A 16,484-nucleotide genomic window follows, 5' to 3' on the forward strand; every position below is an offset into this window, starting at 1 on the left:
TTCAACTTTTAGTTTAGATTCAGGGGATATATGTACAGGTTTGTTACATGGATATATTGCATGATGTTTAGGTTTGGGGTCCAGTTGATTCTGTCATCCAGTTAGTGAACATAGTACCTAATAGTTTTTTAACCTTTGAGTTCCTCCCTCTGCCTTCTAGTAGTCTGCAGTATCTATTTTTGCCATGATGATGTCCATGAGTACTCAGTGTTTAGCTTCCATTTATAAATGAGAATATACATACTTTCCATTTTTATTTAATCCCTGATATTGACAAATAAGTCAGTTGGTGGTGTTTGTTTTGTTTTGAGACAAGGTCTTGCTCTGCTGCCCAGGCTGGAGTACAGTGGCATGGCATCTACTGCAGCTTCAAACTCCTGGACTGAAGCAACTCCTCTAGCTTCCTGAGTAGCTAGAGCTACAGGCACACACCACCACATCTGGCTATTTTTTTTGGAGACAGAGTTTTGCTCTTGTTGCGCCGGCTGGAGTGTAATGGCTTGATCTCGGCTCATGGCAGCCTCCACCTCCCGGGTTCAAACTATTCTCCTGCCTCAGCCTCCTGAGTAGCTACGATTACAGGCCTGCATCACCACACCCAGCTAATTTTTGTATTTTAGTGGAGACGGGGTTTCACCATGTTGGCCAGGCTGGTCTCGAACTCGTGACCTGGTGATCTGCCTGCCTTGGCCTCCCAAAGTGCTGGGATTGTCGGAGGCAAAAAATGTCCCTGAGGTATAATGAATGACACACTAGAAAAATAGACTCACTCTTTGAAAATACCAGCAAATGTGGACTAAAAATAATTGTAACTGATTAAAAAATCATTTTCTTGCCTTATTTGTTGCATGACCATGGTGGTTAGATAATGTGATTAGTTCTTCACATTTTCTCCTAAATTTTTTGTTGCTCTTTTCAAATAACAATCAAGGTAACCATTTGTTTTCCAATAAAGACCCATTTGTTGTTTGTTATCTAGAGTCCCCATAAAAGGAAAAACTTACCAAAGATGAAGTCAGTGGCAATAGCTGTTGATCTACTAGGAAAAATTTTTTCTTTCAGTCGTCATAGAGAAAGAGAATAGGGTTCTTAGGTGAAGGCCTTTTTAGTTCTGTTCTACCTGATTTTGAGACTGCATACCATCCTGCTTTAGGCAATCCACAGGCTTCTTTATATTTGACCTAGGATTAGACACCTCAGCCAGACCTTTTACCAACTTTGTCATAAACAACATTTAGCTGCTTCCACATATGTGTGATTTCACACATTGGTATCTTTTCACCGTTTTCCACCTCAAATTCAGTGTGCTTAGTCTCCACAATGCTCATTTCCCTAAGAGTGGTGGGAGAGGGATTGGTAATCAAAAATAAGAGATTTAAATAGAAAGCATATGACTTTACTATAACTGTATGACACTATTTTTAGTGTAGCTTTAGGTAAGTGCTCTAGTGTAGTAGTTTTTTGGTGGTGGTGGTGGTGGTGGGTTTTTTTTGTTTTTTGTTTTTGTTTTGTTTTTTGTTTTTGCTTTTTGTTTTTTTGTTTTTTTTTTTTTGGTTTGTTTGCTTTGTGTGTGTGTTTTTTTTTTTTTTTTTGAGACAGAAGCTTGCTCTGTCACCCAGGCTAGAGTGCAGTGGCTCAATCTCAGCTCAGTGCAACCTCCGCCTCCCAGGTTCAAGCAGTTCTCCTGCCTCAGCCTTCCCGAGTTGCTGGGACTACAGGCATGCGCCACCATGCCCAGCTAATTTTTGTATTTTTAGTAGTGAAAGGGTTTCACCATGTTGCCCAGGCGCTCTCAAACTCCTGGCCTAATGTGATCCGCCTGCCTCGGCATCCCAGCGTGCTGGGATTACAGGCTTGAGCCACTGTGCCCATCCTCTAGTGTAGTTTTAACGATAGAAAGCTTTGTAGTTGATGCATATTTCTTACCAAATCAGTAAGGAGTTTTATGTGTTTGGAATAATACCTGGCACAGTATTATCCTACCATTGACTGGCTCTTCAGGATTTGTTACTTTACTGAATCAAGAACTAATGAAATTTCAACCTTTTGATAACGGATATTCAATTTCAACTTTTTTAATTTTTAAAGATTTTAAAAGTTCTATTTTATAAAGTTTCGATGAATATAGGTGATGTGGATGCTATTGAATTGTTTTCTACTTTTATTGTTCAAACTGGTATGTGTATTTACATCAGTAGTGAAGAAATTCTGTTTACAAATTTGTTCATGTTTATTAGTACATCTTGACCTCAGTATTACTTTTATTTTTGTTTGAGTTTGACATACAGCTTTTTGTATGTTCGTTCCTCCCTTCCTTTTCTTTCTTTTCTTTTCTTTTCTTTTCTTTTCTTTTCTTTTCTTTTTTCTTTTCTTTTCTTTTCTTTTTTCTTTTCCTTTCTTTTCTTTTCTTTTCTTTTTTCTTTTCTTTTTTCTTTTCTTTTCCCTTCCTTCCTTTCTTTCTTTCTTTCTTTTTCTTTCTTTTATTTTCTTTTCTTTTCATCTCTCTCTCTCTCTTTCTTTCTTTCCTTTTTCTTTTTTCTTTTCCCCCTCCCCTCCCCTCCCCTCTGTTTCACTCTTGTTGCCCAGGCTGGAGTGCAATGGCGTGATCTTGGCTCATCGCTGCCTCCATCTCCTGAGTTCAAGAGATTATCCTGCCTCAGCCTCCCGAAGTAGCTGAGATTACAGGCATGTGCCACCACCCTGGCTAATTTTTTGTATTTTTAGTAAAGGTGGGGTTTCTCCATGTTAGTCAGGCTGGTCTTGAACTCCCGACCTCAGGTGATCCACCCGCCTTGGCCTCCCAAAGTACTGGGATTACAGGTGTGAGCCACTGTGCCCAGCCGTACATTCTTTCATATAAGTTTAAAAATTTATTTTTAAATACAACCAGAATATTTGATCTTTTAAGACTATAAACCAAAATGAATACTGTTTTTGTATCAGTTAAATTCTCTTATTAGAACAATGCTTTTAAACTATCTATTTAATGAGTATGCTGGGTATTATATTTTTCTAAGCAGAAATGAAGCCACTGGGCTAATTGCAGTGTCTCATGCCTGTAATCAGGTAGATTGCTTGAGGGCAGGAGTTTGAGACCAGCGTGGGCAGCATAGCAAGACCTCATGTCTACAGGAAATAAAAGTTAGCCGGCCTTGGTGGCCCATGCTTGTGGTTCTAGCTGCTCAGGAGGCTGAAGCAAGAGGATCAAGGCTGCAGTGGTTGCAATGAGCCGTTACTCTGCTCTTGGATTCCAGCTTGGGCAACAGAGCAAGACGCTTTCTCTTAAAAAAAGAAAGGAAGAAAGAAAGAAAGCCACTGGCAGAAAGTTTCCTACTTTAAAACATATAAAGCCAACATTATAGAACACTTTAAGATGTTTAAGTTACTGGTTTTTTTAGGATGTGTTAAGTATGAATATATTCAAGGCTAAGATTCATTTTATGTCCTTTTCCCTACATGTAAATAGAATCTGATAAATTTTAAGCAGAACCAGAGGCTGTAACTAGAAGTAATTCTATTAATTTAGTTCTAATGGCTTTTTTTCTTTAAATCTATGTTATGGTGTTAATTTACTTAGTATTCTCATTACTTAAAAGATCAGCATATGACTGGCTCGTCCTAGTTATTGTGAATGCGACACTGATGTTCCTTTAAGTGTAAACTTTTTCAGCTGGTAACTTACTGTCAAATTTGGAAAGGATGAAGTAGATTTCTCTAGATTCTGTATAACATAATTTAATAATTCACTCCCTGTCCTCTTTACAGAAATTTAAAGAAATATATAAAATGTAAAATAAAAAGTATAGGAGCAAAATTATAAATAAAAGCAAATGGGAGTAGATTATAAAATAAAATCACACTAAAGATATGAATCATATATGCCCAGTGCATAACTAAATGCTTTGATAGGTTATATACAGGTTTACCTTAGAGCTCTGTAGCGGTCTATGAAAAGAAAAACTAATCACTTAAATCAGGGATTTTCAGTCTTGGCTCTGTTGACATTTGGGTCAGGTAATTTCTTTGTTGTGGGGGACTTTCCTGTGTATTGAAGGATGTTTAATAATATCCTCAGCTTCTACCTGCTTGATGATAGCGATGACAAAAATGTTTCTAGACATTACCAAATGTCCTGTAGGGGACAAAATTGCCCCTGGCTGCGAACCCTAGACATAAATTACTCAGTATCTGGAAGTAAATACATATCTATTGCATGATTGAAGTATAACTTCTTGGTATTAGGACTAGACAGCTTTTCTTCAGAGTCTCACTAGGGACTTGTGGATGTAATGAACAGTATCCAGTACCTTAAAACAGATCAATTTGTTAATTTTAGGGCTATGTGTAATATCAGTATTTGTTTATTTATTTATTTGATGATGATAACATGTCCAAGAAAATTTTGTCAGTGCCATCCTGGGCATGGCAGAGGCATGGAAGGCAGTGGGAAGTGACCTAATTTGTATAGAATGGTCCAGGAATAGTTTTTAAATATCTGTAGGAAGAGATAGGCTCTTTTCTTTTTATATCAAGTCTTCTTAAATGTTGGGGTTTTTTTAACATTGATTTTAATAAAATTATACTTGGCAATGATTTCAAAATTATATTCCCTGATATGCCTGGAATGAAGCCATTCTCAGTTCTCTCTTAAATATAGACCCTTGGCCCTACTTTTCATGGCGATGGCCAGACAGTCTGCTGTTCATTGTTGGTCTACAAAAAAAGTATGCACAATTGCAGGCTTTCTCCTTGAGGAGAAAAGGATAATGTGAATTTTTCATAATGATAGCTTTATCTAATATAAAGGACCCCTTTATTCTGAGATTTTTATCTTCTGTTGTAAAAAGATAGTTAGATGACAGCTTTTGGTTTTTTTATGTCTTTTAGATTAGTAACTAGTAATAAGTTTATCATTTCCTGTCCCCTTCTTATCCTCATTTTTTAAAACTATCAAATCCTAAAGTTTAGGAACTAATGCCTTTAAAGACATTTTGAGACAGGGTAGGGTTGTCATTCTTTTGTGAAAATAAATGGAAAATTCACATCTGAATAGAATGTCTTCTTTCATTAGGATATGATAGATAAGAACATAGGGGTTTATCTTTTGCCAGAAATTGAGAAAAAACCATTTGTCTTATTGTGAGTGAATATAATTTCTAAAATACTTGCAGCAAAGAATAGCAGGTTTTAGGCATCGATGGTATTTTGGGGTCATATTTTAATCTGTATAATTTTATACATACAGCGTATATTCTTTTATATTATTAAGTAGTGAAACATGTAAAATAGCACAGTGTCAACCTTTGATCATATTCAGTTTTAGCAAGTAGTTTCTACTCTGCATTTGCAAAGGAATAGCTAAAAAGTATATCTTTTTCTGATAAAAGCTGAAAGATTTAAAATATCTAAACTTAATATAATTTTTTTGAAAGGTGATCAGGACTCTGTTGAGAAGTCATATCGTGTATTTAGTGCAAGTGCAGTAACACTCAGTAAATATTCACTGAGTGAACCCATTTAAGTAGATGTCAAAATATGATGGTAAAATGATTCGGTTTCATGTAGTTTGCCATGCTAGCAGTAAAAATTTATTTTGAAATGAAAGGTTGGGTCAAATGGTTAGGTATTTTTTTTCTGAAAGGAAAAAATATGGGGAGCTTGGCTTTTTTATGAACGTTTCACCTAGTGAAAAGCAAATGAGATAGCATTAAGCTTTGGGTTGATACCAGTATTCATTCATTCATTCATTCATTCATTGAGACGGGGTCTCACTCTTTTGCCCACCCTAGAGTTCAGTGGCATAATCATTGCTGACTGTACCCTTTAAGTCCTAGTGATGTCAGTTTTTAGATATCTATAGATACTAGTAGTCTGAATAGTGCTCGGAAGAGATTTCTAGAGTATGCGAATTAGTTTTAAGTAACCATGAATCACTTCATTTAAACTAATTTTGAGCAGTGAATTAATTTGTTTTTTGTTTGTTTGACATTTATTGTTTTGGCAGAACTAAGTTCAGAAAATCTTAGAACTTGCTTTAAGATCATCAATGGTTATATCTTTTTATCATCAACGGAATTTTTACAGGTATGTTGGAGTAGTTTTGCATTATATGAAATTACATAATAATTATTTTGATTATTTCTTATTTGAAATCAGGGGGTGCCTTTTCAAACTTTTAAGATTGATCTTAAAAGACCAAGAGAAACATTGACTGTGAGCATTTCCCATTGCAGGGCAGATGTGCTGCATGCAGTTCCTTTCTTACTTAATGCAGAAAATGTGCTATGTTAACAAATTTTTATATTCCTATAAAAATCAGTGTATCGATAATCTATATTTTTATTTGGCATAATCTTTTTTAACTTTTCCTAAGAGTTCCAATTGAAATTTGATATGCTTAGACCATTAGTGTATAATTCTGAAGTGCATTATAATGAATCCCAAATGAAATTGTATGTCTTTTTGATATTACAGATATATTCTTACATATATTGACTTTTAATTGAATTTCAGACATACGCAGTAGGTCTATGCCAGTCGTTTTGTGAACTTTTAAAGGAAATTACTACAGAAGGTCAAGTTCAGGTGCTCAAGGTATTGTAATCATTTTAAATGAATATATTTGTGAGTTTTTCATTTATATTTTATAATTGGGTGTGGACTTTCCTTTGGGTGTGAATGGTTCACAAGAAGGACAAGAGTTGATATAGTTCTAGACAGGCTATTTTAGCAGTTTTCAGTTGGTTTAATACCTGTGGACCAGAGATCTCAAATCTGAAGATTCATACACTTTCAACAGGCAACAGATCAACTGGACATCTTATGAAAATTCAATTCTGGATTTCTAACAAGGTCTGAACTGGTTGGGATGTTGCCTATCTTGAGACCTCACTTTGGGTAGTAAGGATTTAAAAACTCTTGCAAATTATGCAGTGATGTAATATCTGATACTTCTCATTCTTTCATTTTGTTAGTCTGCTGTTGGGACAAAGTTTTCACTTTATAATTTGGTGGCTTTAATTTGAGTTAGCTATCAAAATTAAGAGTACCATGTTTGTTGAGATTGTGTAACTATGAACCAACAGTCTCTAAGTTATATATTATCTTTATATATTATACCTGTCTTAAAGATATAAATAGTATTCAATGTATGTATTTACATATAAACATAAATGTATGTAGAAATATATTAAAATATCTTTATGTATGGACTTTGAGAGAAGGTATAGCTGTTAAAAGTACCCTTATTTGGGTGCAGCAAACCAACACAGCACATGTATACATACGTGTCAAACCTGCACGTTGTACACATGTATCCTAGAACCTAAAGTAAAATAAATAAATAAATATAAAATTGATTCAAAATAAAAAGAAAAGTACCCCTATTTTTAGTGTTGAGTTTCTCGGCTATGTTCTAAGATACGAGAACTGAATTTCTATCACAACAAAGTAGCATTATGGTATGAAAATCGTGGCATTGCATTAGAGCCTAAAAATGATTTCACTTCCTCCCAGTGAAATGAAAGAGGTTACCCAAAGAGGTTTGCTGTAAAAAGTACACTTAAGTAATCACAATAACTGTAAGCAAGGATCCAAAGTGTACTTCAGGATCTAACTGGGTAAAAGTTTGCGCATATAATGAAGTCTTACTTCATAATAACCGATACGATTAGGCTTTGTGTCCACACCCAAATCACCCTATGATCAAGGGGATTGTAGGCATTACCGCCCCTGATTAGTTATCTCTACCTGGCCTCCCAAGTCAAGGGAATCCTGGGGATGGTTTCCCCCATGCTGTTCTCATGATAGCGAGTCCTCACGAGATCTGATTGTTTTATAAGGGCCTCCTCCCACTTCGCTCAGCACTTCTTCTTCCTGCCATCCCGTGAAGAAGCTGCCTCGCTTCCCTTTCGCCTTCTGCCTTGATTGTAAGTTTCCTGAGGCCTCCCCAGCTATGCAGAACTGTGACTCAGTTAAACCTCTTTCCTTTATAAATTACCCAGTCTCAGGCAGTTCTTCATAGCAGTATGAAAATTGACTCATACATTAACCAATAAAATACCATCTAGATTTGCATAAGCACAGTCTATGACATTTGCACAACAGTGAAATCGCCTGATGACACATTTCTCAGAACATATCCCTGTTGATAAGTGGCGCGTGACTGTGTTTTATTCACTGTCACAACTCTGCTAGCATGAATCAGGCTAATATAGTGTTAAGTACTGCAGAGAAGTGAACAAGAATAAAGAGAAAGAAGATGCCATTAGGATTGTCTATTGAGCATGGGGATTTACATTTTAAAACCAAAATTTATAAACGTATTTTTGTGTCTGTAAATTGGAAGGGTCATCTGCCAGATTACTGAAGTATTAAATTATAGATTGATGAGAAAAGGAAGGAGTTTAAGGAGGTTAGTAAGGACTGTATTAGTTTCCTAGGGATGCTGTAACAAAATACCACAACCTTGGTGGCTTAAAACAAGAGTTTCTTTATAATATTTATATTAATTATATAGTTAAAAAATCAGTGTTTGTGGGACCATGCTCTTTCTGAAGGGTCCAGGGGGAGAACCTGTTCCAAGCCTTTCTCTTACCTTCTGGTGATTGCAGTCGGTCTTTCGCATTCCTTGGTTTGTGGATATGTAATCCTGCCATCTGTGCTTCTGCTGTCACTTGATGTTCTCCTGGTATCTGTTTTGTTTTTGTTGTTGCAGGGACAAAAGTCATAATTGATTAAGGGCATTCCCTAATATCTTCATCTTACCTTGATTACATCTGGGATATGGCAGAACTCTTTGACTTTAATTTTGTAGTTTATTAGTTTCTTTTTTAGAGCCAGGGGTTTACTAAAGGGTGAGAATATAAGCCACTGTTACCAAAGAATCATCTGGGCTGTAAAGGATTTGTAATAACAGTAATCTGCATGTGGCTTGTTGAGACTGTGGATACTTGAGGCCTGGTTTATTGCACTAGTCTATTAATCCACATTTATTATTAATTTCAAAGTATTCTCCTAGCTCCAGAGCTTACAAGTAACATCAAACATGTTGCTTACTAAAATGCTTTTGTGAATTTTTATTGCATTTATGCCTTTACTAAACTGATAGAGTGGCAGTATATTAAGGAATTCAGTCTTACACAATCTCAGCTTTAGCTTTTGCTTTGGCGATAAATTCTTCTCTGGAGGTAAGAGGAAATAAGGAATTAACACGTTGGACTTAACGTTGGACTTAACGTTAATTTAACGTCTCCATGTTAAATTAACACGTTGGACTGACTATTTGAGGAAAAAGTGATTGGTGGTATGGGAGTGATTAAAACAAGTGAAAATTGCCATGTCATTTTGATACTATCTTTACAGATTTTTTTCTGTATGTATGCCTGTTTTAACCTTTCTCCTCTATTATACTGAGCTTCTCCATTATCCAAAGTTCAGTAAATGTGTGCTCTGTTTGCTCTGAATACATGTATAGTAAGTGACTTGAAAGACGAGGAATCCATAATTTTTATGTTGAAGATGTGCATCCAGTATAAATGCCATCTTGCCTATACTGAGGATCCATTTGGAATTCTCTCCTTGACCAGCCCCTCGATTTGCATATGCTGCCCTGCTACTTTTATGGCTCTTGAGTATACTTTGGCCTTCATTTTCCTCATTTATCAGATGAGGAATGATACTAAATGATTTTTATTTTGTAAGTATGCAGTACCTGAAGTTCTCCATGTTAAATTATAATATATGTATTCTAAGTGATTAAGAAAAGGTGATTTCTCACATTTAAACACCTGCCAGACTAAATTTGAATTGACCTCACCCCCATCCCCCTCTTTTGACTTTTCTGCAACATATTATTAACGTAATTGTTGAAAGACAACTTGTGAACTATTTGGAATGGCCATTGTGATTCTACTTGTTTTTATTATACTCTTACCAAATTATTAGAGGAAGCATAGCATAGCAGATAAGACTACCCACTGAAGGGAGACTCCCAGGGTTAGAACATTGGCTCTGCTACTTCACAGCTGTGTGATGTGGACAGATTACTCTTTGTTCCCCATTTTCCATGTGTAACATGGGGATGATAACTTTACCTACTTCCTAGGATAGATGTGAGGAATATTTGAGCTTATATTTATAAACAGTTATAACAATGCCTAGCATATAATAAGTGAATATAAGAGTTGGCTGTTTTTATGTAATATATAGCTGTCTCATTAGCCTTTCTATGGGGGGAAATAGACTACTACAATTTTAGGCAAAATAATTTGTTTGCTAAGATCTTTGGCTATAGAGAAACCAACTTGTTCTACTTTATCCTTTGACCATTTATTGGAAATAAATACTTAATACATTAATTAAATTTACTTTTAAAACTAAGCACATGGTTTGCACAATGATGTGTATTATCAGCAAGAACTGCATATTTCAGCTGGCTCTTTAAAATAATTAGTAATTGTATTTTGGTTGCTGGGTGCGGTGGCTCACGCCTGTAATCCCAGCACTTTGGGAGGCTGACGTGAGTGGATTACCTGACGTTGGAAGTTTGAGACCAGCCTGACCAACATAGACAAACCCTGTCTTTACTAAAAATACAAAATTAGCCGGGCACGGTGGCGCATGCCTGTAATCCCAGCTACTTGGGAGGCTGAGGCAGGAGAATCCCTTGAACCTGGGAGGCAGAAGTTGCGGTGGGCCGAGGTGGTGCCATTGCACTTCAGCTTGGGCAACAAGAGCAAAACTCCGTCTCAAAAAAGAAAAAAAAAAATTTATTTTGACCGGGTGCGGTGGCTCATGTTTGTAATCCCAACACTTTGGGAGGCTGAGGTAGGCACTTGATCTCAGGAGTTTGAGACTAGCCTGAGCAACATGGTGAGGCCCGTCTTTACAAAAAATACAAAAATTAGCTGAGCATGGTGGTGTGTGCCTGTAATCCTAGCTACTCAGGAGGCTGAGGTGGGAGGATCTCTTGAGCCTGGGGGTTGGAGGCTGCAGTGAGCCGAGACTGTGCCATTATACTCCAGCCTGGACAATAGAGTGAGACCCCGTTTAAAAAAATAAAAAGAAGAAGAAAATTAATTGTATTTTATTTATTTATTTTGGCTGCTCAGAGTAACACAATCTTTTTAAACTTTTTTATTATTGAAAATTCCAAACTGCATATCAAAAATCTGTAGTCAAATACATAGTCATTATTTTTGTAACATTTAATACAAATTACAAATTAAGGCAATTTCTCTGTAAGTATGCCAACAGTAGATTATTATTAGGATACAAATACTTGAATTAAGAAATTTGGAGTCAGAGATGGTGGTGTGTGCCTTTAATCCTATCTACTTCAGAGGCTGAAGTTATAAGATCACTTAAGCTGAGGAGTTCGATTCCAGCCTTCCGCGCAACATGACAAGACAGCATCTCTCTTTTTCTTTCTTTCTTTTTTTTTTTTTTTTTTAAGGCGAAGTTTCGCCCTTGCTGCCCAGGCTGGAGTGCAATGGTGTGATCTCAGCTCACCGCAACCTCAAAAAAAGAAAAAGAATGAAAAACTGAGAATCTGATAATATGTGTTTAAGATGGTATTTTTGTACAAATATTGCTATAGCTCAATCTGTATGTTTGGTTTAAAAATCTTAGAAACTAGATTTTATTATTTAATAAATGGATGTTAAATACTAAAAATATATTCATTATCGTGAATAAATTGTATTTTTATGTTAAGGAATATTTTAGGACAATAGTGCTTTCATTTTACTGCTATATTTGAAGACTGGGCAAACTCTCAAAATTTTTGGCATTTTCCTGCTCTTAGAATTCTATTATAACAATAACAATCATTTTTAATATTAGCTCATTTTCATTTTTAGTATCTCTCAGATACCATTTCTTAATATAGTATGCTATATAACATTTTAAATATATTTTTTACTAAATGCCAGTTATACTAATTTCTGACAGTGTCTGCAAGTAAATTCTTTGTTCTTTGAAGCAGAAAATTACAATGTTAGGAAAATTGGATAGAGAGACCAGTATGCCTGCTTTTGGAGCAAATGGTATAGAGCAAAGAATAGACTTTACTTTATTTTGTGACTCAACATGTTATCTAGAGAAATACAATTGTATGATAAAATACTCTAAATTGTTAACATTTCTTTAATTTGAAATTTGTCAATATTATAGCCATACTACTATGACTTTGAATTCTCATTCTGGTCGTGGTTGTATTAAGCAATGTCAAGCCAAGTTTCTTTTTTTCACTGTGATTAGACGTAAGATGACACAAATATTTTTAAGGTATAACTTATTCTGTAATAATAGTAGCTCATACTAGCATTTAACACGTGCTACACATTCTAAGCATACAAAACATAGATTTTATTTAATCCTTACATAAACATATGATGATAGTACTGCTCTTTTCCCCAGTCTTACAGATGAGAAATTAAATCACAAAGTGGTGAATAATTTTTTCAAGGCTGACACTCAGTTAGTAAGTATTGGAACCATAATATAACATAGGCGTTTTGACTTTAGGATCTATGCGTTTAATCACTTTGTATGCAGTGTAAGCGTAAGTCAAGTAAATTGAATCCTGCATTTTTCACAAAAGTTTTAAGAACACAATCTGTTGCAGGTATATTTCGAAAGGGAATGGGTTTAAAGTGCAAAAGTTCTTTTTGTAATAACAAAATGTTGTCAAAAAACAATTAGTAATGGGTAATTGGATGATTGAAGTACCACATCTTGTTAGTTATACAGTGGAGTACTGTGCATTCCATTAAAAAGGAATGAAGAAAATCTCTATATGAGTTTGAGAATATAAACAAGGAGCGGTGTCTCTAGTTTTCTTCTGTTTAAAAAGTGGAAGAAGGCAGTGGAAGAATAAAGCAGATAATTAAAGTAGCTGTCTAGCAAAAAGAGGAGGAGAGGGTGAAACTAGATCTGTCAGGATGTGTATCTGTTTTATATTATAGAGTTTGGAACCATGTAGAGGTAAAGTATGATTTAGGGGGAAAAAAATTACTGAAGATACAAAACAGACTGAAACATTTGAATCTAACTGTTATGATGTTGGTGGCGTAGCTATTTGAGAAGAATATTTCAAGTCATTTTAATACATAGTATTTCACATGTGTATCCCTGGTGGGATGTAATGTTACAACAAAAAAAAGTTTGTAATTGCATTCAATAGTGTTACCGTCATCAGTAATATTGGTATTGTTGTTTTGAAACTCATATATGAATAGTAGAAAGAAATAAGGTTATAGGACCTGGCATTTTTCAGTGTAAGATAAAAAATATAGGACCATTTCGTATGGATATCCCAGAGGCACCTCAAATTCAGCATATCAGAATGGAATGTCATTATTATTATTGACACCACAATTGTATCCATTTGACCAAACAGGAAAACTAGAAGTAGTGAAAGACTTTCACCTTTGGTCCACTGTTCAGCTTTTCTGTATGTTGCCAGTTCTAGTTCTGAATTTTCTCTTGATTCTGTCCCATACCCTCTGCACCCAAGTCTGATAATGATATTTTTCTTTCAGAAACTTCTCTAGCTATGGTTCCTGACCTTTTAGACCACAAAAACTCTATTTTATCCCTGAAATATTTGTGTATATGACTATGTTATTTATTTACTCAATTAGATACTGCTTTATGTGGGGATTATTTAATCCTTACATTAATTCTAAATACTCCCTTGCCACAACCCCCTGCTCCCCGCTGCCAAATAAAACTATAAAGATTCCTGTGGATTGGGGCCAGCCACAGCTATGTATTATTACTATAAATTCTCTTCAAACCGTTTTGTTTTTAAAATTTTAGTCAGAATTTTATATGACATAGTTTAGAGTCAACTAGACAGATGTATAAGATTTCTTAAAGAAAAAAACTGTAGTCAGCTGTCTTTCTGCCATTTTTCCTTGCTCAGAGACAACCACTTTTATTGTTTGGAGCCGATTGATTCTTTTGTATCTATGTTCAGATCTGGAAATAATACCCCTGTGTTACTCCTTCGTGAGTTGTTAATTGTAGGCAGTATGTATTGATACCGCCTTTGCACTTCCTCTGTGCCTTTGTCCTCCAAGTAATAAAAATTCAGTGTTTACATCATGATTCCTATATTTCCTATTCGAAGCTGAGACGTGTAGTCAGCTGTGTTTACTTCTCCTTTTCTGTACAATCTTTTGTATTCCCTGGAAGTAATACTTACCCTTTTTTTTGGTATAATTTTTTTTATGTTCACTGAACTGTCTGACAGATAACCAATATGTTCAGACACATCAAGGATTCTATTAGTTTAATTTTCTTGGGGAAGTCTCCTCAGAGCCATGCTGACTCCCACCTTGGGGCTCCTTCTTTTCCAAGTTTGTAGCTGCTGCTTCTTGTTCTGTTCTGAAATTTTAGAATGAGGTGCCGTGATGTAAGTTTATGTAAATGCATTCTGTTGGGCACTGATGAGCTCTTTTAGTCTGGAAGCAATCTCTTTTAGAGTCTTTATAGAAAATACACTGTCTTTGTTCTCCTGGATTGGGCATCAGTTGTCCAGATACTACAGAGTTGAAAATATGCAGCACTCTGTTTCTTAGACAGACTTTCAACCAGTCTTATTTTCTTTCTTCTTATTTTTAGCTTCCCCTTTCTCCTTCCCAAAAGTATAAGGTTCTGCTACTTTCTGTGTTTTTTGGAGTAGAGAAAGTGGGGGAAGTTATATGAAGTAAATCTTGTTGCTTCTCAGCTTTCTCCTTTGACACCTTGGGATTCAGCTTTCTCTGACTTAATGAGTCACTTTCCTCTTGAATTTCTTGTTTGTTGCTTTCAGTGTATGTTTCTCATTCCTCTTGTCCTTTTAAAATTATGCCCCCCCCTTAAAATTTTTTTTCTATAATTTTAGTAGGGTTTGAGATGGGAGTGAAATTATGCATGGATTTAATAATGGGTAGGTGGCCTTACTTTCTACTCACAGATAAATACTGTCTGGTGATATCTGCCTCTGTGACTCTCTCAATCTACTAACTTATCTGTATATTTTCCATGTTTATCGTTTTTCCCAGATGTAGTTTTTTTTTCCCAAAAAAATAAACTTTATTGAGATAAAATTTTATTGTTTCAAATTTTATCTTCTCTTGCTTTTAATCAGGAATTGATACCGTGTAAACCTGTATCTCTTAGTAGTAGCATACATAGTGCTTGCCCCACAGTAAAGTCTTTATATTTTTAATCTTTTATTTGGACATTACCTTCACTTTTTGCTCAAAATTAGAGCAGCAGCAAATGTTGTTATCAACCATGGATGCTACTTGCTTACCTTGGGACTATTTTGAAATGCTTGGAAGTATTCTTGATGGTCATAATTTTTGGAGTACACTATTGGCACACAGTAAGCAGACACTGGAAGATGCTAAATCTCCCTCAGTGCATGGGATGACTATGCACAGTAAATGGTTCTCTTCATTCAAAATGTCAGTAGTCAATCTTGAGAATCATTGATGGAAGTCATAAGGGAAACTTGGCTCTACCCTGAGGCTATTCCTTGCCCACAACCCTCTCAGATGGTATCTGTTTCCTTCCCCACCTCTCAAGCACTTGGGCTGGAAGTGTGGGGTAAATGTCCTTCTTGGTCCTTTTTGCTGTTTCCTGACCACTGCATTCTTCTTTTCCTAAAACTTAAAACAACAATAAACAAAGAGACTCCACCCTGCTTTGAATTTCATGCTTACCCATTTTTGTTATAGAAGAAACATCTCACTCATACCAAAATAATTTCTATGTCAAGTTTTCACATGTAACAATCAATACTCATGACTAATCAGTGTAAGTATGAATGAAATATGATTTCTGATTTAATAAATATGCAGTATATATGCCACATGCCTTTTTCCTCCAATTTATTGATTGACTTAAATGTGGATTTATTTCTGGGCAGTGAGTATAGGTGTTACTAACTTCCTGTTTAGCTATCAAAAAGCCAATGTTTTAAAAACGCCTTTTGCTGCCTCTATTAGTGCATCATTTTTAAGGGTTGTTTAAATTGCAAGGGTAAGAATTACATTAACTGCATGTGATGCCTATGTTATTACAATGTGATTAAATACAGTTGTATGCAAGATATATAGCTGTGTGTAAATATACTTCATATCAAACTGCAATTTTAAAATGGATTATCTTGTAAAAGTGTGTCTAGTGTCGGAATACTGTGTACTCTGCATTCTTAAATTTGGTCTGTGATATTTATTTTAGTATATTGTTTCCTTACATGTGTTTCTCATAAAGGAATGACTTTCAGTGTTATCACCAAATGTTTCTTTCTGGGTTTTAGGTTGTAGAAAATGCCCTTAAAGTGAACCCAATATTAGGTCCGCAGATGTTTCAACCGATTTTACCCTATGTTTTCAAGGGTATTATAGAAGGGGAGGTAAGATTTTTCTTTAAGTTCCAAAGGTAGTATTAGACTATAGGATTCTAATTTTAATTACTCTGTTAGA

At 35.4% G+C, this 16,484-nt stretch overlaps 1 protein-coding gene across 1 annotated transcript in view; it reads left to right on the forward strand.

Annotated features, from left to right (window-relative positions):
- Positions 1-16,484, forward strand: part of IPO11 (importin 11) — a 224,917-nt gene that overhangs the window by 121,861 nt on the left and 86,572 nt on the right. The window contains exons 23-25 of the mRNA XM_011952217.1: positions 6,005-6,084; positions 6,514-6,594; positions 16,319-16,414. Coding sequence (XP_011807607.1) covers positions 6,005-6,084; positions 6,514-6,594; positions 16,319-16,414 — 257 coding nt within the window. The remainder of the gene's footprint in view (positions 1-6,004; positions 6,085-6,513; positions 6,595-16,318; positions 16,415-16,484) is intronic.

The sequence above is a fragment of the Colobus angolensis genome, unplaced genomic scaffold (genome assembly GCF_000951035.1).
Source record: "Colobus angolensis palliatus isolate OR3802 unplaced genomic scaffold, Cang.pa_1.0 Scaffold337, whole genome shotgun sequence".
Taxonomy (NCBI): Eukaryota; Metazoa; Chordata; class Mammalia; order Primates; family Cercopithecidae; genus Colobus; species Colobus angolensis.